General features: G+C 44.7%; 1 protein-coding gene across 1 annotated transcript; it reads right to left on the reverse strand.

Moving 5' to 3' along the window:
• Positions 1-9,567: 9,567 nt before the first annotated feature.
• On the reverse strand, positions 9,568-21,577 carry TMEM200C (transmembrane protein 200C). Its single transcript, XM_032987700.2, has 2 exons — positions 21,261-21,577; positions 9,568-19,051 (listed from the first exon to the last, which is right to left on the reverse strand). Exon 2 carries the CDS (start codon positions 19,006-19,008, stop codon positions 17,365-17,367), a length of 1,644 nt encoding a protein of 547 aa, XP_032843591.1. The 5' UTR covers positions 19,009-19,051; positions 21,261-21,577; the 3' UTR covers positions 9,568-17,364.
• Between the last annotated feature and the right edge of the window lie 291 nt (positions 21,578-21,868).

Here is a 21,868-nt window from a genome sequence, read left to right on the forward strand (position 1 = left end):
GTCCCTCTGGATGGCAGCACCGTCTTCTGGTGAATCAGCCACTCCTCCCAGTTTTGTCATCAGAGAAGTTGCTGAGGGTACATCTTGCTCCGTCATGCAGACCATTAATGAAGATGCTGAACAGTACTGGACCCAGTATTGACCCTTGGGGTACACCTCTAGTTATCAGCCTCCAATTAAACTTTGTGCCACTAATCACTACCCTCTGGACGTGGCTGTTCAGCCAGTTTTCAATCCACCTCACTGTGTTCATCCAGCCTATACTTTACCAGTCTCTCCATGAGGATCTTATGGGAAAATAGTGTCAAAAGTCTTCCAGATGTCTAAGTAAACAATATTCACTGCTCTTCCCTTGTCTCCCAAGCATTATTCATTCCTGTCCAAATTTGTTTGCACCTTAAAACCATTGCTCCTAAAATACTATTCCACACATCAGGGTTGTGTGTTGTTAGTTATTAGGGGGAATGTGGAGTCTGCATGTCCGTGTACAAATCTCCCCAAAGTTAGTAGGGCTCAACGCTAGACATAGAATTTAACTTCAAAGATCAAACTGGAAGATTAGTGTGTATATATTTTGAGATCTGACATGTCAACTGAAGAAACTGCCAACTTACTGCATCTCTTTAAAAATCAAAATGTAATGGGAAAAGAAAGGTGGAAAACGGACTGCTTCTATAATAACCCATTCCTAAAGACCGCAGTAGAGGAAATCAGACTCCCTAAACACTATAAGATGCCAAAGTATGAATAAGACAAAATATTACTTTAGTTATTATGATGCCATCTACTGGCTGTAATTACTTTCTTTATTCCATAAATAACTGTTTCCTTGTACTAAGGATGTCATTTATGAACTTCCTGCAACTTAAGTGTTTCTTATATGAAGCTTGAGAAATAATTACTAACACTTACAGTTTATATTCTACATCTCCAGAATACTTTGTTAACAAGACAGGTATGTGATGACACTGGTGCAGACCTTGTTCTTGTTTGTGGGGAAGGAGGAGCTGGTTTTCTTTAAACTACTGCAACCACAAACTTTGATCTCAGGAAATTGTACATCTTTGACTACAGTTGTGTGTCTAAAGATTCCAAGGTGTTCCGATAGAGCTTGGTTTGTGTGCTGTTTAGCTTGAACAGCTACCAAAGGAGCAGTATGTGTTGCCTGTTGATTGGCTTCAAAATGTGTAGTGTGCCCCTGGCATAAATATAAAATATGGGCTTTTCAGGTTTTCTGACCTCTCTCTTTCCAATGAGACAAAAGGCAGCAGTTCACCTCTTAAGAGAATCCACTTCAGTATCTGTCTGTAGTGAGGGCCATCTCCAGCACACAGACTAACGAGTGCTTTTGTCAACGCGGGCTGTTAGCCTCCAGTGCTGGGTGTTGCCTGCGCTTGCCTATGCCAGAGCAAATGTGTGGGTCATGTGCCTCCATGCTAAAATGGAAAACGTTTGTTCTCGGATTTTATGCTGCTTTAAGTAGATTCACTTTGTGCAGGTCTGCAAATGGCTGTGGTCTACCTTTGGTGGTGAGAGAGCAGCAGTCCTACAGTCACATACTTGTATTAAAATCTATGGAGTTTTTTTAATGAAATGGCAGCCTTAATCCTGCTGCCTTTTAGATACTTGATAAGTTATCTTCAATGACATGACCTTACTCAGGTTTCCATCATCCTCCCAAGCTACCCAGAAAACAGCCCATGCGCGATGCACCTCTGCATTTCAGCAGAACTTGAACCTGGTGGCATTAGGGTGACACGTAGCTCTTGGCTACCAAACAGCCTGGCTCTGACACATGGTTATCTCTGGGGCACAGGAAAAAGTGTGCAGTTTGTTTAATTAAACTTTGAAGTGCTTCGGTCATCAGGGGCAGCAGTGTCTAATGGTTTGATGTGTTTCATTGTGAAGCTATTTATACCTGGTTTTGTCCAGGTGACACTGGCTGTTCTGGCCATCCCCATGGCATGAACCATGCATGTCCGCCTGCTAAAAAGGCTGTCATTACAAGAAAAAAAGCTTGTGAAAAGACTTTTTTTGTTGCTTTTTTTAAAAAAAAACATTCACTCCTGTGCATTTGGGAGCAGGGCTGAGCAAACTGTTTGAGACTTCTTTCAGGCAATGTGCTACAAGGGGCTCCTTGGAGCCTTGTTAGCTTGCTTGCTCATTAGGGTAAGGGAAGGCGGAGACTATTCCCTGTTACTTAATGATTCATCTCTCCTTCACTTCATCTCCATGTGTGCCCCTGGCATATGTGGTTTGTTGTAGGCTAAATGCTTTGTGGGAACCCCTTATTGAAATTCACAACCTGTTGCTGACCGAATTAATGCCATGGGTACCATGGAGTTGTTGGAATTCTTGCCCGTCCCTGGTGACACCTGTATGTGGGAGCCAGTGCTGCTGTGCTGTGACTTGTTTGGGGGAGACCTGCAAAGAAATTATTCACGGAGACTGATTTTAAATCTTGACAGTCCTAAATGACAACGTTTCCTAAGCATCTGCTTTGATTATGGCAGTGGAAGTTACTTTTTCTTAGTTTGAAAAAAACATGTCAACAGCTGAAAACACATCTATAGGAGCAAACAATTCCATTTATATGCTGTGACTGCCGTAGCATTTGGCTATTGGGATACTAGCAGTACTTGGTAGCTATCTAAAAGCTGCTGTGATTTACTTTTCCAGCTTGCTGAAATGAGCTTGCTTTCACAATAAGTCACTGAGTTAAATTTCTTTTGATTACTTCTTTGATCACAGAGAAGAAGGTGCGTGAGCTCTATTTCTAACCTGTATCTAGCATACAATTTAATTACTGTTGTGGAATGTGTACACCAAGGAGAAGGATTAATTTTTCAGTCTGTAAAGGTAGTAATGGGATGAAACTGAACAAAGTAAACTTCAGGTGAAATAAAGAAATCCCTGTTAAAGGAAATTCAGAAGACTAGGGAATAGTTTCCCAATAGCTGGGACTGCAAACTTGCTTGAAATATCTAAAATTAAATGGACACATTTAAATAACTGGGTTAAATTGATCTATTTCTGTAACTTTGACATGTTTTTGCTTGTAGAGGATGGGGTAGGTGGAGTATTCAGCAAAAGCCAAACTACCTATAACTTTCATTAGTCACGGTTGATTTTTCTCAGTATCCACTTAAATATTACTAAAGTTGATACTGCTATCCTAATTGAGGTGGGGGAAGATAGAGGGAGTATTTTCTTTGCTAAATTTTAAGATAATACTTGATACTTGTACCTTTTTAAAGAGCATGTATTTGTGTGTGTGTATAACATACATATAATGTCACGTTGCTCTTTCAATATTCAGGGCTTCAGAAAAATTTGTTCGGATCTGTATAAAGAATATGAAGACAGTTACTTTGGCACAGAGGTCTTCAGTCAAATTGATCTCTGTGCCATGCATAAGAAGAAGCAGGAATCTGGTTACTATTATTGCGAGTGTTCAATTAATGTGGGTTCCAGTGGTATGGAAGAGAGTAAAGAGCAAGAAATGCAGACAGAAGATGTAGGAGAAACAACAAGTAAAGACCTTCCGAATAGTTCTGCAAAGACTGAAATAAGAGCAACTGCTGAAAGCTGTAAGCTTGCCTCATGTTTAGTAGTATCTGATGATAAACCATCTGAAAATGTTGCCGAGACTTCAGTTGCAAGTAAAGAAAAAGAAATCGATGAGGTGAAGGGACAGCCTGAAGCTACAGATGGGACTTCTCTTGCAGCTGGAGAGATCTGCTCAAAGTCAGTACTTGGTCTGTTGCCAGTGAGTTCAGATGCATTGAAAAGTGTGGAAAAGGAACAAGAAAAAGCAAAGATAACAGATGGTAGCTCACAGAAAACTGAAGCAACAGATTATGTACCTGATCAGCCAACAAGTTCAGGATAAAGCTGTTGCGGTCCTTGGTGAACTGAACCCACACTTGGTGATGGTGAAGGAATGCAGCCACAGTGGTACTGAGGTGGGGTGGTGGGGATGGTGAATTTATTTCTGGCAGAAAACAGTCTTTTTAGGAGACTGACAAAGCAGAGCAGAACAAAATCTACAGGTGACATCACTGAATATTGGTATGGTGACATGTCTAGGTCTAAACAAGAACCTACATTACAGGTGTGTGTGAGTGTATGTACTATGAAGAAAAATGAGCTCTAATTTACAGGATCAGGCCCTTCAGAAATCATGCATCGATACCAAAGTTGTTGCCAGACACCTCTGGTGCCTAAATGCACACTTCTACTTTTGTTGCATTTCTTTCTGCCTCGATCTGGGCCTGCAGCCCTGACTGCTCCTTCCTTTGCCTTCCTGCCTGCTCCTCTCCAAGTACTGTCTAAAGACACCTCTTCTTGCCTAATCCCTGCAGCTGCTCTGATTTAAGACTCCAAATTGCAATTGCAACACAATCTGTGGTAGATTATTTTAGTTGTTAACACACTTTTGTGAAATATGTGTTTTCCTTTGACTAGTAGCTACTTAATGAGAAAATCATTTTACCTGACTTACAGAAATAGTAGTTTTGGAATAAAATGAGGTATAAGGCTAAATAATTTTATTTAGCTAAAGAAAAGAAGAGTAAGAGGAATCCATAATGATTTGTTTTTGTAAAATGCCTTGAGGAGGAAACCAGCCGCAACCGGCTTTTTCTAAACCAAAGTTGTTGTAGTAAAGAACCGGCATAAAACAGGACTGTATTAATTTCTGGCAAGAGGAGTACTGCAGGTTTTGAACCACCGCTGGGGCGGCTGTTTCCTTGCTTTGCGGGTGGGCTGCTGAAGCCGAGGGGGAGAGCGGTGCCCCCCGGCCAGACCCGCCCCGGGGGCTGGGGAAAGGCTTTTCTCTGCGGAGCCTCACGGCAGAGAAACCAGTAGATGGCACTACTGGAAAATCAGCTGCGACTGGGGAGAGATCCGGCTGCCTCCAGGTCTCCAACACTGGCAGCAGTCTGAGGCAGCTGTAAAGGGGGCAATAAATGCCGAGGCAGACACTTGGAAAATGTCTTACTTCCCTTTCCTGCTCTAATTGCTCCTTGAAAAAGCGGTATTTAGTCTTTTAAAAGCTCCATCTTTCCTTGAAAAAATGTGCGTATTTCAAAAAAATGTGTGACCAAGTAGCTTTCCCCCTCCAAAAAAGTAGTAGCATAAAGCATCTGGTGTTTTGTTTCCCTACATAGTGTGTGGGAATACACCTTTGGGCAGAGGGGCTCAAATGCACTTTGTTAAATTAACACCAGGCTGTTTTAAACCTGCTCAGCTTGTTACCAGATTTTAAAAAACAAAACAGTATTTGTGCCTTTTTCATAGGGAGAGGGGGGGAAACAAAGCCCACCAGCCAGCCACAGTGCAGGAGGAAAGGGAAGGCTCTGCATTTAATGAACCTGCTTTGTACTGGGCACCCGGGTCCGTGTCAGATCCCTTGTGCTGCGGGGCTTGGCAGAGCATTTATTTTTGTGTCACTCCACCGCAGGTTGTGGACTTTCAAAAGGCTGTCCCCAAATGGTCTTCTAAATGCAAATTTGAGAGGAGTTATTCCCAGCTTCTCTGGAGTCTTCAAAATGCAGCTCTATTGTTCAATGCTACAGGAAGACTTCAAGGTTAATTTGGGGGAGTAGTTAGGAGTGAGACTTCTACAGAGCATCTCTGTATCAGAACATTCTGGATGGATTTGTTTTTCAGAAAAGTTTGCTTTAAATATACACTGAGGAAATGGTGTTTCTTAATGATTTCTTAATTCAGAAAAGGATCGGCAGTGTCATTCATTTTAGGAATTTAAGTGGATTCAATGGCCTAAGACCAAGTACACTTTACAACAAGCTGTATTTCTTCTTATTGAAAATGTTAATTATCTTTTTATAGACAGATGGCACTGGAGTGTAGCAAATGTGTCGTGAACCTGCACTCATAAATGTTTGGGGTTTTAATGTGTACAGGTTCCAATCTAAGTTTAATTTTGGTTTAGGATTATTGTGATGATTGTAGGGTAATTAATTTCACTTATCTTGGGAGTATAGTACACTTGTTTTGGTACATTAAGTTAAAACACATACTTAAATTGTGTCATTGTGATTAATCTTGACAATTTAGAATAGTGCTTAAAACCAAATATCTACCAACTACTGTATTTAGCTCTCTAGTCTCTAATGACACCCAAGTCAAAATAAGCTTCTATAATACCATTCAAATCATAACAGCATATTTTCAGCCTTATGATGGAGAATATAAAGTAAGTCTTGAATTTTGCTGGTGCTCTGCATTAGCCTTGGGGATCCAAGTTTTTGTTCCCTGGTGTTTTTTATTCAAATTGGTTGTAGTATATTTGATTATTGGACACTTCTGATGTGAGTAGGGCAAGTGGGAAACAGTTTCTGAAATGAAAATAACTTCATGAAGCTGAAGCAGATTAATTGTTCCTCTTTATGACTACTGTAGGGAAATTACACTGTGGAATCTAGGTCCAGAAGTGAGTGATTCATTCTTTATGATCCCTGCATTTACTGTTCTTTTTCTATGACTTTTTTTTTTTTCTTTATGGTCTCTAACGTGCCTATTTTTTTTCCCTTTGAGAAATTTGCTTTATATGCACTGGTAGTTTATGTAGAAGATAAGTGTGATCTGCTAATTTATTCTAATTGAGTTGAGTTTAATGTAACTTGAGTTATTGAAACAATGGTACAACATTGGGGTGGGAGAGAACTTGCATTAAATATTACCCACTGGCTGTGATTTTTTTTTTTTTCCTATTTTCTAAAGAACTAAAAGCTGAATTGCATTGCAATGATGATTGTTTTCCAAGTAACATGAGAGGAGTCTTTGACAACAGCATCTCCCTGTTTCTTGGCTGGTTTTAATAGGATGTTTATTAAACTAGCTAGTCCAATAAACTGGATGTAAAAGCCAAAGGAAGGCGTGTTCCATAAATACCTTACCCTAGTTGCTGTTAGGCACTAAACATCACATGGGCCTTTGTCATCTGAACAGCTGGGCAGTTCTTGCTTCTGGACTTTACATTTTTTGGGGGTTAGTTGCAGCTGAACAAGAGCCTTATATCTGTGGGTTAAATTAAAATAAATAAATATTATATTGGTTACTCCAGATGGCTTTCTCTTCCCATAGTCCTGTACTTTCTACACATGCAGAAGGGAGTAGATGCTCCTCCTTATTTACCTACACTCCGTGACAGGAATGTGCCAGCCTCCTCTGGCACAGCAGAGCCATCAGTAAGGTGGTTGCTTCAGATTGGAGCCCTACTATCACCTGGTTACAGGCATCTTAAATGCCTGATCCTTCAACTAGGAGCTGACAGTTTTAGGGGGTGAGTAGCAATTTCACCTTCTTGAGGCATTGCATTTCCATGTGTGTATTCTGACTTAGTAGTGTACCGTACAATAAAAGCCCTATGTTGTTTCTCTATATGCAGGCAGAAGGGAATGATCCCTCAAGCAAAAACATTTACCAAAACCTGCTCTTGTTCCTCATAACCTCTGATTAAAAAAATTTTAAAAAAATATATATCAAATTCCCATGATTTATATATATATATATAAATGAAATTCCCCAATCCCCTACTTGATCTTGAAGCACTTTTGCGCGCAGTCCCTCACTCTTGCATTGTCACCCTGACCCCCAGCTGAAGGGCTGCAGTTCCTGAACCCACAGAAGGGCTTGCATATGGCACTCTGGAGTGTTGATGGGGTAGATCAAACCAAAACTATGGATTTTTCTCTGTTAGAAAATCTTCCACACTTTTTCATATTGTCATGAAACTAAGAGCAGTGGCAGAACTGAAAGACGTTGATATTAACATGGTGTGTGTAATGGGGTGGAGAAGGATGAAATGGTGGAGTGGGAGGAAATGATTCTGCCACATTCCTGTTCCTGAGAGCACTGGGCTCCTTTGCTGGGTGAGCTGAGCGATGCTGAGGGTGCTGCTGCTGCTGCCAGTATCCCTGCTCCTCACTGAAGGACAGTCTCTGTGCTGCAGCCTGCAATTGTAGGAAACGCTCCACCAGTCTCTGGTGGGGCAACGTCCACTGAGGACACAAGGATACACCAGCCACAGTGCCATGGGCCCCAAAAGCAGCAACTCAGCCAAGGATCTTCCTACTATGGGAATTGCTCCTGCTTCAACTTGGGCCCTTTCCCATGTGCCTGACGTACAATGTGACACTGGTGAGGAGAGCTCCTCTCTCTTTTTGAGGTGCCACTGCTTTTGTGGGCTGTGGATGGGCTCCTTGGCATTGCCTTCGATTATTATCTTTTTTTGGTAGCTTGCAGCAGGTTCAGCCTAACCTCCTATTTCAAACAGCTCTGATTACCATGCTTATGCCTTTAAATCACTGCTGTGATGAGATCCGCTATTTCCTCATTACCTTCTCCATCTAAGACACCTGTTTTACCCTGAATGCATATGTTACTCCATGTGTTGCAGCAGAATTTTGGTTTTTAGCATTTGGCTTAGTTCTTTGGGCTATGTAGAAGTAATGTATTTTAGTTGTGCATAAACATGATGATTTATACATATCGTGCTGCTGCAGTATGCAGATTCAAGCACGTGTAACATAATTACTTAAACTCTGTACTGTAACAGAATTATTCATTTAAACAAAACCTGATTAAGTTGTAGCCCTTGACAAAGGAGAAATGGAGCAATTCTCAGGACTCTTCTTGCTAGAGCAAGACCTGCTAATGCTTCTATATTTAAGATGGTAAAACCAGTGGATTAATCAGTATTTCAGCATCATGAAGACTAAATACTCCCTATGTTCATGAAACACAGACTTTTTAAGAGAATGCTGAACACTGGATATTGTTCCCATTTACTATGTGCAATAGAAATAATCTATCATCTCATGTGGTAGGAAAGAAAGCAAAAAAGATTAGGCAATCCAGCACTGTAGGATGGAACATTTATCAGCAGGTGTTTGAAATGGATATATTACTAACTGATGCCACCCAGGCCCCTTGAAGATCCTGCTAACAAAAACCTTCTCCATCCCCCACATTGTTATATGTATTCCATTTCTGTGTTAAAGAATAAGTGTTTTAGGAACATCTGAAGATATTTTCCCCTGCAACTTACAAGCATTCCAAATGCTCAGAGGAATCCACAACTCATTTTAAGATAATTTGAATAATGTATGCCTTAATTTCCTAGTGTTTTGACATCTCAAATCTACCAAAGTATCTGGGAATTTCTGAATGCTGATGGGGTAAAAATTCAATTTCTAGCATGAGACTGAATTGTAAAATGGTAATTTTAAGTAAAGGAACTATTGTTGATCCAAATACAATTCTTGTCTTCTACCCAACCATTTCTCTAGGCTGAGACTAAACAAAATACTTGCGTTCACTTTGTCAGTGTTGCTGAAAAACAGTTCTATCCTTTTTATGGCAGCAGTTACCTTAAGCATATTAGCCTAAATTGCCAGTGAGATTTATCTACAACTGTAAACTAAAACAAGATATTCTGCAGAACGTTTTGGATACATACCTAATACGGCTTGCTGGAAAACACTGCTGTTGAGAAATCTGTTCCCTATATGAAAATTAATTCAACCTGCTGGTGAACCATTAGGCAGCATAAAGTGTTTATTTGAACAGAGGACTGGACCAATTTGCCAATGAAATGAAAGATATAGTAAACATTATCTTATCGCTTTACAAATGTAATTACTTTGAATGTGTCAGCTTCCTTTGACTTCAGGCCGGTCAGCTCCCCTGGATTCATCAGGCAGAGGCAGATACACAGGATGGATGCATGTGCCGAGCCAGGAGCAAACACTGGCTGCAGCCCTGGAGGCCCTGGGGTGGTCCAGCTTCTCGGAGAGGGGATAGATGTGTGGGAAGGGAGCGAGAAAGTGAGGTGGTGGCTTATTTTAATCATCACACTAGATTCTCCCATTCGAGGGAAGGAAAGCCTTTTATTCCCCTGCCTCCATTTGGCTAGGATGATGCTAGCAGAGCTGCAGAGCTCTTACAGAAGCTGTGATGAGTTACAGCGAAGTTGGCGCCAGCTATAAATGGGAACAACCGAGTGCTACTAACCGCTGCTGATGCAACTGTAATATTTTGTGGTTGCTTTTTGTCCATATTTGACAACCCAAAACTGCAGGGATGAGTACAACAGAAACTTCAGTGACTTGTTGCTTTTCTTTACCTACAATTGTCAAGAGTGATTACCTTGGTGACTCCAGTGATGATGCAACCTGCAATCTTGTTGGCTTCTTTTGCTTTTTGGGTAACTCCTGGGGCTCGTTAGGTGCCATGCTGGCATTTGACTTACAAGCTGGTGATGACTAGAAGCTGCTGACCTTCCATAGCTCATCATGTGCCCCTTTCCTCCCAGATTGTCAGTGACAAGTGCGACCGGCCAGAGGGCTACCGAGGTGCAGCGTTGCTGAAGCACAGGGAGCTCATTGATCCCAGAACTGTGCTACAGGTTTATTCAGGATTTCCCCCTCTGTGTGACAGAGGAGAGGCAACAGATCCTTGCAAAGAACATTGCTAGGAGGGCATCCCCTCCTTTCCTGCATGTTAGTCCCAAACAAATCCTTAAAAAGTGCAACTGCTTCATTAAGGTGAGGATGAACCAAAACTCTAGTTTAAGGGTCTAAAAGGAACAGCTTCCTTCTGCAGCTTACTTGTATTAGCCTCTGATCAGATGGTGAGACGCAGCCTTGGCACACGTCCTTGTTTCATTGCTGCTGCTCCAGATGCTGTATGTGTTGCAAAGACAGACACAAGGACAAGAATTGTTCCATTTGCATTTTCAAGAAGCAAGACAGCCTGTAGTGTTGTTTGCAGTGCCAGCAGTCAGATTTAAGTTTCCAAAACCTAAAGAGCTACTGCTATCATCACCTTATGCTGTGTTATCACAGTAAACTAATAAGCAGTGTCAGACCTTACCTGTTCTCATTTTAAGTTCTTAATTTGAAACAGAGTGGCATCAACTGTCTAATATTGCTTGTGTCCTTAAATATTCTGCAGGAAGGTCTTTAGAGAGTCTTATGCTTTTGCTAAGTTATTTTCTGTAATATTGTGTGCGATGAGTCTGAAAGATAGTGAAATAGATTAGCATTTCGGTGTACTGCATGCAGAAAGAGGCTCTGTTAAAGATGAGGGATGGATCTCCTGTTGGAGGACAAGTGTTCAAGGCTCTGTTCCACAGCAGGCTACTTGTGTGGTTTGGAAGCATCACTTAGAGGCAGATATTTGTGTGCTGTTATCATCACATACTAGTGCCTATATTCCTGTCTGGTTTCAAAAAATAAATTTGGTCTTTACACTCTTTGTGGCTGTATCTTTGTGCATTGTTTTTACAGAGGAAGATAGTCATGCTCTGTACCCAAGGCAAGTTAGAGAGCAATACGTTAAGGACTGTGAGCTCATCTGATGTTATTTTAATAGGGACTCTATAAGCATTTTAAATAATAGGTTCTATTAGGCTCTGAGGCCAAACTGTGTTTCTTTAAAATGAATTTTGATTATAAAGTCAGTGAAGTAAAAATATGCTATACCGCTCAGAGAGACCTGAAGTATTCTTCAAGAATGAGGGAGGAAGGCTATTTTATGGTGCTGCAGAAGCATCACGTTAGCTCTCAGAAATGTTAGTCTGCCAGGTCTTTGCAGGTAGTTTTTTGTGAGACCCTCCCAGAGGCTTCTGTGCTGCTCTGAGGCATGAAGGGAGCTGCAGTGCACCCTATACTGAGCCACCTCCATCTGAAAAGTCATTTCCAGCTCCAACTCTTACCAGAACTGATGGCCATGCTATGAAGCCCTGCTCCTTTACAAATGGCTGATTTAGTTTATGGCAACAAAATGGGAGCTGTATGGCGTGGCCTCAAGCCTGCTCTCAGACAGTTTGGGGAAGATGTGTGAGCAGCATGCCAAATCTTATGAGTGGTGATGAACAAAGAGCAATCCTAGGTTATGTGATGGTATAGCACTGTCTTAGCTTATGTAACAGTGAATACTGCAACATCTTATCTTTTACAGTTCACAGAACATAAAAAACCCAAACCCACCTATTATTCATCTCAATATATTTAGAGATTTCAGTAAACATTGTGATGGTTCTTTCAGCTGTTTGGCCATAACTATACCCTGGCCTTGTGAGTTATGTGTACTTCAAAGTTGCACTTCATTGAAATCTTTATGAAAATAACATATTAATCACTTGAATGCTGAACATTCACTTTTTAATTTCCATTTTTTACTTTAGCCATGAAGTTTAGAAAGGAACAGGCTGCTTCTCTAAAGCCGAACAATCTCTCCCCATTTCTACCTTCCAGTCTGAGAGTATCAGTTATGTGTCCTCACCAGATCCAAACCTTGTCATGGGGAGAAAGGGGAAAGGACAAAAGAAAAAGTAATACACAAAATCTTAGACTGAAACTCCTTTATGCAGAGGAGGGTGAAGGAAACCTCACAGACTGAGTTTTTAATAGTGATTTTGACACTTGTTAGTTTACGTCTCTGATAGTTTCACCAAACAAGCTTTCCATCTCATTGCACTAATTTGAAAAGAGTAATGATGGAGAGAAAAACTTTACAAGTAGTAGTGCAGCTCCCCTGCCTCTATCTAATTAAAATGTAGATAAAAGACTAACCAGTGGATAAACAAAGCCCATGTTCCTCCAATTCCTGAATTATCCTGTGATCCAGTCAGATGATTTCTAGAAGCCTAGTTCCCCCCAGCCAAACGTCAATGCTGTTTCCCTTGACCATGCCTGCCTCTGTTGGACCTCCAGGGTCTCCCTCCATCTCCACGCCTACAGTGAAAGCTAAATGGTAGAAGATACTTTTTAGTGCGCTCACTTAGACATTTCTGCTTTGGAGCTTTTAGAAGTGGTAAGTAGAAAGCCTGGCTTCTGAAATAAAATAGGTAACAGTATATTCTTCCATGGAAGATTTTTTTTCCTGTGCCTGTGAGACCCTGTTTATCCTCGCAGATTGTGCCTGGACGTGCTGGGCATCTTGTTCACTGTTTGTGGGGCCAAGCTGAAAAGTAGTAATTAAGCAGCTTGGATAAAGAATTGCATTACTGCTATTGGCAGTCTTGGAGAGGTGATAGAGAAAGCAATTTTTTCTGAGGAAAGTTTGATGTATTTTCTCTAGAAGAAAAAGAGGGAAAAAAAACCCCTATATTTCTATTGATTATTAAGATTTTAATCATCAGCAACCACTAAGCAGTCATTTTTTTGTGGAGGTTTTGTGTAGCAAGGTCTGATTTCTGGCTAGGTTTTGGCCAGAGTTTGGTTGTTGCTTTGCTTTCTTTCTCTCCCTCTCTTTCCCTGTTTTCACACACAAACAGAAAATTGAGGGACTGAAATATGTTAATGAGGCAAAGCATTAATTGGTGATCTAGTTAAATTATTAGTAATTCTCATTTCTAACTATAAATACAGTCCTGTTTTATTGCAGCCACATGAACATATTCTTCTTTAGAAAGAAAAACTGTTGCATGTTATCAAAGGCTATTCCTCCTACTGAAATCCAATAAGCTTTATCATTGTGCCATCTCCATTACTTTTAATAAAAATTACTGTACAATTGAAGTCATGTTGCTACTTCTGTGTAAATCATTTTGGCTGTTAAGGAAATCCATACTCATCTCAGACTGCAGGCTTACAACTGTGTTAACTGTTACCTAATTCAATGTTTGTATGTTCACTGTTACTCATTGTTGGACAGCATCAGTCCTTGAAAAGGCTGTTAAAAATGTATCTAAACAATACAGGGTAATAAATCGTTTGTAGTAGATCAGCTGATATGTCAATAGTTGGGGAGTCAGATAAATCAGTTCAACCAAGTGAGCCAGGTTAACACAAGGATTGTAAATACTTTGCTAGCCAGTGAAAACTGAGCCAGAACTGGGTTATAGTACGATCATGTCAGCAGCTTCTTGAGCCTTGGGGAATTTGTAATAAACAGCAGCATGGATGAAGTACAATCAGGGCATTTGCCTATGTCTTCAGACTGGTCCAAGCAGCATCTATACTCATAACAAACAAATGCAGCCCTCTACCTAGTGATGGGAGTACTCTGAGGGTTCAGGCAGAAATAAACTTTTCCTCTGGAAATTTTATATAAATATCATAGCACTTCTGCTATGCTAAAAAACCAAACTACACCACATATTTCTGGATCAAAAGCGTGATTTTTTCCATAGCAAAAATTTATGCCTAGGTATTCTAACTTAGCATATCTTCGGGGATATCACTTTTTAAATAGGGTGACTAACAATTCCTTCTTAACAAACATTTTGTGTGGAAGCACATCTCTTTCGGCAACACGCAGGCAGGTGGATACTGGTAAGCTGAGGCCGCTTCTCAGCTCTTGACAAGGACTGGGGAGGAATCAGCTGGTGGCAGGACGCTGGAGACAAAGGTTAAAAGGAAAAGCCTAGATTGGAGATAAATGCATAAGCATGTGACAGGATGCCCAAAGGGTGGCCAAGAGGCAGCCTGGCAGTCCTGGGAAGCGGTCAGGGCCAGCTGGGCCAGACTCAAGAACAGGCCAACGCACAAAGCCCAGCACTGCCGGTGCCTGCCAGGATCCCCAGGAACGGGAGGTGATCGGCTCCTCACCAGCCGCTGCATTTCTCTCCAAGGCTGGTGGCATTAACAGCGGTCACGGCCGGTGCACGGGGGTTGAATTTCTCAGCCATTTTCCGACATCTGGGTATTGGAAACCTGCCCGTTTTGAATTTTAAACAAAAGTTTCTGACTCCAACCCCATCACCGCATAAGTCGCTCAACAAATAGCTTTAATTAATTTGCTAAAATAATGAGGGATTTTTGGATAACTTGCATGCAGAGAGAGGCAGCTTTGTCTGCTTATTAATCTATGTTACAAATTACTTCTAGCTGCTGTTATAAAAAAATCCAGCTTGACTGATGAAAGTTTGGATTTCACACCTTTTTTGGCAACACAGGAACAAGCTATAATTTTACTTGTTAAACCTAAACCCTGTTGTAATTTTGTTATTCAGAAAGCTTTGCTGTAAATTAATCATCAGAAGAATTACTGGGCTGCTTTGCTTTAAATCAGTTGAAGGAGTACCCTGAGGCTTTTTTTAAAGTTTTTTTTCGGAGCACGTTGTAGATTCAGACAACTAGAGAAATTTTTACTGAGAATATTAAAAAGGGCATTTGTTTCGCCCTCTCAGAATAAAACGAACCCCTGCCACATTGTCACGAGGACCCCATGGCCCTGTAAGTAGCACCCATGACTTGCCTCTTCCTTTGCATCTCCATGAAGGGTTTTCATGTGGAAAAGAAGAAACAGGGTGTCTTCAGCAGCGTCAATAACTAGCATCTCCGTCCGCACCAGGTAACACTAGCCAGGTACATCTCCTAAATCTTGCTGGAAGTCACAGGAGGAGGAGCAGAAACGCAGGGCCATGGCCCACGGGGAACTGAAAGACTCGTGCAAACGCCAGCGCCAGCTGAGCCGCCTGCTTGCCACTTCACAGGGTGCCTCATCCTGCCCATGCCAGTCCAGGCAGTTTTACAACATGATTTTCCCAGCTGTGTGCTAGCCGTCTGATAGCAGAAAATGCCACACTGATGTTCATATTGTCAATGCACTGGTTGCCACTGACAGGAGGAAGGACGTTGCCACCTGGATGCCTCTGTTGCTCAAGAGACCAAGCATTTTCTCCTTCTCCACTTTCAAGACTGACATGGCAAATTGTTCTTTATTTCTTTTTCTTATTTTCTTTTAAATTAGCCTTATTTAATAAATGTTTTTTTATGGTTACTAAAGGCAATTGCATTTAGTGATAGCTATATTCCATTCTGCAATGTATTGTAATTTAAGTAGTTAAATATGTAACTAAGCATTTTAAAACATGAAACCGTAAGAAAAATGTTAATTGCAACAGAAAGACTGTTGCCTGCCTACACATCGTATTTGTTTAATGTCGATTTCTCTTCCTGTAGTAGTGAAATGCCACATCCATATTTAAAATCTGAAGTATTGACAAAATCTTCTGAGCACATAAAGCTGTTCTGGCAAAATAAGAGTGCCTGCCGTGCTGCAGCTACGAAAATGAAACAGCTCATCAATTTACCAAAAATCTGCCTACAGACAAGGCATTCTCCAGCCCTCAGGAAACCTGATGCTTTTCTCACGCAGGAAGAAATCCTCATCACGCCAAAGTCAGTGAGAAACCTCCGCTGACTTCAGCAGGGCCAACTCCTACGAGATTGACAGGGCTATCATTATGCTTTAAAATTAAGCTTATGCACATGCATTCACGAATAGGAACCGTAACAGCAGAAAGGCTTAATGCAACAGTTAAAGGGAAGTGAAAAATCCAGAAAGAATATTCTGCAGTTTGAGATTAATGTGTTAGTCACGAAAAATCTAATTTTAATAGAAGGTCAAAACTTTACAAAAATTTTTCCTTAGCATGTCAAAATCTCACATTTCTTGAGCTGTCACAGAGCACTGTTAGAAATGAAGACAGAATCTGCACACTGAATTAAAGTGTGGTTTCTCAGAGACTAAATGAGTATTTATTTTGAAATCACTCCTAAATTATTAATTACCCACTTAAAAGTATAAGTAAACCTTTGGCCTCATAGCATCTCTATAATCTTTCACAGTATAAAAACAAAAGGTTTCTGACATTTGTACTTACCAAAATAATGGACTTTTTTTGTGTGGCAGTTTTGTTTGTAAATGTTTTATTAAAAAAAAAAAATCTTTTAATGCTATTAGTCAATACATGTGTAATAATACTTAATAAAGTATCACGTAGTAGTAGGTATTTTGGATTCAGGAATGTAATGGTTTTAACTAAATCATCAGAGCTCTGTTCTGCTCCAGTCTCTTCTAAATTGTCATTTTTTTCCAGAATTTAAACAAACTCATTCTTTGTCAAGGTACGTCATCCTTAAGGCCTTGCAAACTTTTTAGTGATTGAACCAAAACAAAGAGAGAGCTCGGCTTTCTTGATCTGAATACCACATTGCTCTTGAGCTTAAAAAGGTGCCTGCGGTTTTCAGTTAGTGGCAAATCAGCAAGAAAGAGATCAGAGGAGAAGAAGGGGCACTTGGAAATCAAAACAGTAAAGTGCACAGCTACACTGTCCGAAATTGTATTAATCTGATCCAAAGAACTTGCTGGACTGTGGATATGTAATACAATTTGGTTTGCATGGAACATACAATCACAATCGGACAGAAAGGATTTTCTTTTTCTTCCTGAAGTCATCTACAGGATTTATGGAATTCAATTTTCAAGGGTAACATACTGCAGCTCTTTGGATATTGATCGGTTTCCTAAGTCCACAAGGAGATGGAGAAGAAGGGAAGGTGTGGAGGGTTGCAAGGTGTCCTCGTGCCTTCTCTGTTTTGTTTAGATGCCAGTACTCTCCAGTTCCCCATCCTCCAGCCCTAATGCAGCGTGAGACCTAGAAATCATAAAGAGTTTCTCTTTATTTGTATACCGTCTTTGAGTCTGCTGGGATTGCTCCCCTGTTTGTTCTCTGCTGGTAGCCTTGAGGGGGTCTGTCTTCTCAACTGGTTCCTCCTCACAGTCCTGGATTTTACTGGCTGGGGTGTTGGCAACTGACTCCAAGGAGGTGCCTGCCTCCTCCAGGTGGCTGTAGCCCTTATTGCTGCTGGAAGGCTCAGACTGGGAGCTCTGGGAGTCCGTCCTGGTGATGGCAGGAGGGGTTGAGGGGGGTGCCCCCCCCAGATCTAGAGATCTGGAGTAGCTAGAAGATGCCTTTACCAAGAGGCTGGAGTCTAGGCCCCTGCTGACAGCCGGAGACCGAGGTGGCTCAGGGAAAAGGGGACGCCTGGCATCGGGCAGGCAGCTGGTGCTCTGCCGCCTGAGAACCAGCTTGTGCCTCCTCGTCCCACAGCTGCCCTCGCCGTGGCTGCTGCTGAGGTTGGTCAGGCTCAGTTCAAACTCCCCCCGCGGGATCTCCCGGGCTCCCCGCTCACCAGGGGGTCTCCGCCAGCCTCCGCCGCTCGGTGCCAAGGGCAGGAGGGCGAAAGCGCTCAGCGAAGAGCCGACGATGGAGCTGGCTGTGCTGCGCCGACCCCAGCTCTCCGGTGGGCTGCAGGGCGGGCTGGTGACAGCGCGGCCAGCGAGGGCAGCACGCTCCTGGTAGATGCTGTACACAGCCTCGGCCAGGCTGGGCGGCTGCGGAGGGGTGCAGGAGGAGGAATGCTGTGGCGAGGACGCCAGGTCCGGCGGGGAAAGGGAGACACCTAGTCCTGGTGGCCAGGAGCTCTTGGCCAGCATGGCCGCAGCACCCAGGCCTTCACCGCCAGGCTTTAGCTCTAGGCCCCGGGTCTGCACGTAGTTGACAAAGCCGTTGAGAGGGGCTGAGGCCGGGGTGCCTCCGTCCTTGGCCCGCAGGCTGTGGGCATCAATGACGGTGGAGTAGAGGTCACGCAGGTTGATGATCTTGGTCTTCTTGTCGCGGTTCTCGTGCAGTACCGCATTGGCGCAGATGAAGAGGAAGATGCCGATACCCATGATGAGGGGGCCCAGCACCTTCAGCTTGTCTGAATGCAGGTAGCTCGAGAAAAGACGGAAAAGGAAACCCACCGAGGCCTGGGGAGACAAGGAGGTGGGGGGGGACGGTGGGGACCCCCGGGTGGAAGCAGTGGTGGAGGTGTTGGCTCTGGGGGGTGACTCCGGATGGATCCCTGCTTGTGCCCCTTCCTGGTTCCGGGAGCGGTTCTTGGGGGTGCTACCCTGCGGTGCCAGGTGCCGGCCCCCGCCGAAACTGCCTTCTCTGTACACCTGGCTGGGCTTTGGCCAGTAGCCCACCACAGCCAAGGTGATGCCCACAAGCAGTACCAGGATGCCACAGAGGGCGATGAGCCCCGAGAGGGAGCACAGCTTGAGCTTGCCTTTCACCACCACCACATCATTCTTGCGCTTCTTTTTGGCCTTGCGTTTGCGTTTGGGGACTTGGCTTTGGGGTCGCAAAGGGTCCTGTTTCCTAGCCGAGATCCTCAGGAGGCCTCCAGTGGCGATCATGGCTGGCTACCCAGAGCCCTGCCCCCTACAGCCACTCCAGATCCTGCAGTGAAAGGGAGAAGAGAAGAAGATGAAGACCAGGGGCAGACCTGCGGCACAAGAGGTGTCTCTGTTTGCTGTTCCTCATTCAAACTCCTGCAAATTAAAACCCTCAACAAGTGTAACAGGGGTTGACACCAACAGGCCGATCTCCCTTGCCCACACAGCTCCCGTATGTGAGCGGCAGGCAGACTGACAGCATCAAAGCAGCCATGTGCCCCACTACACTCTTGCCAAACAACTAATTAATTTCTTTACACTCCAGGTAAATGATAGAGGGAGTGGTATCTGCTGATGTAAGCAAAAAAAAATTATCTTACCGGTCTCAGAAGGAGCTAGCAAAGCACCAGAGCTCAGAAGATGCTGAGCTCCACTCCCTAACAGGGTTTGGGGTTACACTGCACACTGACTGTGGTTAGTGATGTCATGCAGGATTTGAGGTGATAGAGGAAATAAAAGCAGGAAGGCAATATATTTGATCTATAGATAACATTTGTTTCATTACACTACTTACACATTACTGGGGGGGTAGTGTTAAACATATTACTTGCCTTTCTTAAATGAGTGGGAAAGGAATTATTATGAAATACACAAGGGAAACATTTGAACACTGGAAAGCCGAGCCCTGTGAAAGTTTCTTCCTAGCCCTTTGCACTCGATCTGCAATATTACAGAAATTCATCTCCCACCTTCAGTCCAGAGACATCCCTTGTTTGGGGACATGTGCGATGCTCCAGGTAACCGTTATGCAACAGCAGCAAATTCCCCCCCCTCCCCCCAGACAGAGGAGATGGTGGCTGGCAGGTAAGAGATGGCATGGCAAATCTTATTAAAGGCGGAACGAATCTTTGCGAGTCACCTGGGGAAACAGCAATGACTGCTTGTAGGGCAACTGGCAGGGAACTAAACATTGAGCATTTATGGCTTTTGTTTTAGTGGACTGTCAGAAGTCATCTCTCTGTTCAAGTGATCTGAGCTAAAAAATGCTGCATGTAGAGTAATTCCTACACTGTTGCAATTCTTTTGGGAAGCTATTCCTTCATGCTACCAAGGAGCAGGATCCCCTCCCCCGTTTCTGATTGTCCGATTATTTTTTCTTTGAGAGAGCAAAAGATGACATTACCAACTGTAATATGATTCACAAAGTTCAATTAATTGCACTGAAAGGCAATTAAGTAAGAACCTAAAAAACATAATCATTAAAAAAATCTTGCTCCCATTCTCCCGTTCAGCTTTTAAATCTCATTTCTTTTCTGTTCTGTTCCAAGATTTGCCATGTATACGGTTATTTTGTGCCCCATTTACTCCGTTTGTATTTTCCCCAGAAAAAGAAGGGTGCTGTCAGCGAGGACATTGTTAAATTACTCCCCGAGGTACCACACGCTCAAAACAAAGAGCAGTCTCGTCTTCTCGTTCCTATCGCTCAACTATTTGTTTTTTAAAACAACGCAAAAAAAAAAAAAAAAAAAAAAAAAAGGAAAAAACCAAAACAAAGGAGCGTTTTTTTGTTAATGCAAAAGTGTAATTATCAGGGCATGCTTTGCTTTAATTGCCGGTTGGTCGATCTCGTTTTATCTGCTGCCCCGCTAGCCAGGCAGCCCATCTCCTCCACCACGGCGAAACCAGATGGCGATCAGCTCCGAGGAACCTGCCCCGTTCGGCATCGCCTGGCACTTAGTTTTGGCGACGGAGGGAGCAGAGCTCGGCACGCGAAGCAGGGCACGGCCGGGCATCGCCGCGGACCGCAGCGCAGCAAAACCGGCCGGGACTCGCAGGGGCTGCAGCCCCATTTCGCACGAACCGACCGCGACCTGCCCCCCCCCCGCACCCCGACTCCCCGGGCGAGCCCTCCAGCCCTGCCCCGACCTCGCTCGGTGAGGACCCAACGCAGTTTTAAGAGCATTCACAGGACCCGGGTTAACCCCTTCCCACCCCTTGGGCGCCACAGACGGGGCTCGGCGGGGCAAGGGCCGCCACGCACCGTTTTAACGGAGCTCGGGCACCGGACCCCGGGGCGCCAGCCCGGGGTTGCCGCCGGCTTCGCCGGGTGCCCCCCAGCTCCCCGCCGTCAGGACAGGGCGGCGAACCCCGCCGGGCGGCAGCCCCGGCCCCCCCCTTCGCCTTCGGGGCGTCGGTCGGGGGTCGCCGGCGGACGGAGCCGCCGCTCAAAATGGCAGCGGCGGGGGGCGGGGGGCGGGAACGCGGACACTTACCGAGGAGGACCGGGGAGAAGTCCGCGCGGGAAGCGGCCGAGCCGCCGCGGGGAAGAAACTTTCCGGCCCGAGCGGGCATCCCCGCCCGGCGCCCGCCCCGCCGCCGCCGCCGCCCCTCACGGCCCCGGGCGGGCGGGCGGCGGGGCTGGGCCGAGCGCCGGGCGCCCCCTCGGCCCCGCCGCCGCCGGCCGCCTCAGGGAGCTCCGCGGGAGCGCTGCCCCCTGGCCATGCCGCATCCTTCCCGCCGCGGGGCCGCGCTCCGGCAGCGCGCCCGACCGGCCCCGCCGGCCCGGCGGAGCCGCCGCCTGTGCCGCCGCCGCTGCGGGCGGTGCGCGGCTGCCGCGGCTGCCGGCCGGACTCGGCGCCGTTGCTAGGAGACGGGAGCCGTGACACAGGGAAATTGCGGCAGGATGGCCGCGGCCGCCTCCCCCCGCCCCCGCCACCTGCGCACCTGCGACCGCCCCCCGGGCGGCCCCGCCCGCGGAGGCCCCGCCCGCGAAGGCCCCGCCCACGGAAGCCCCGCCCCCAGCCGCCCTGCCCGGCCTCGCCTGGCCCGTCCATCTTGTGCGGGCCGGGCCCCGCCGGGCCGGGCCCCGCCGGGCCGGGGC

The sequence above is a fragment of the Tyto alba genome, unplaced genomic scaffold, assembly GCF_018691265.1.
Source record: "Tyto alba isolate M040663 unplaced genomic scaffold, T.alba_DEE_v4.0 Super-Scaffold_27, whole genome shotgun sequence".
Classification (NCBI taxonomy): Eukaryota; Metazoa; Chordata; class Aves; order Strigiformes; family Tytonidae; genus Tyto; species Tyto alba.

Excerpts from the sequence above, each read along its gene's own strand:
- TMEM200C (XM_032987700.2), bottom strand. The coding sequence starts at position 19,008 with ATGATCGCCACTGGAGGCCTCCTGAGGATCTCGGCTAGGAAACAGGAC.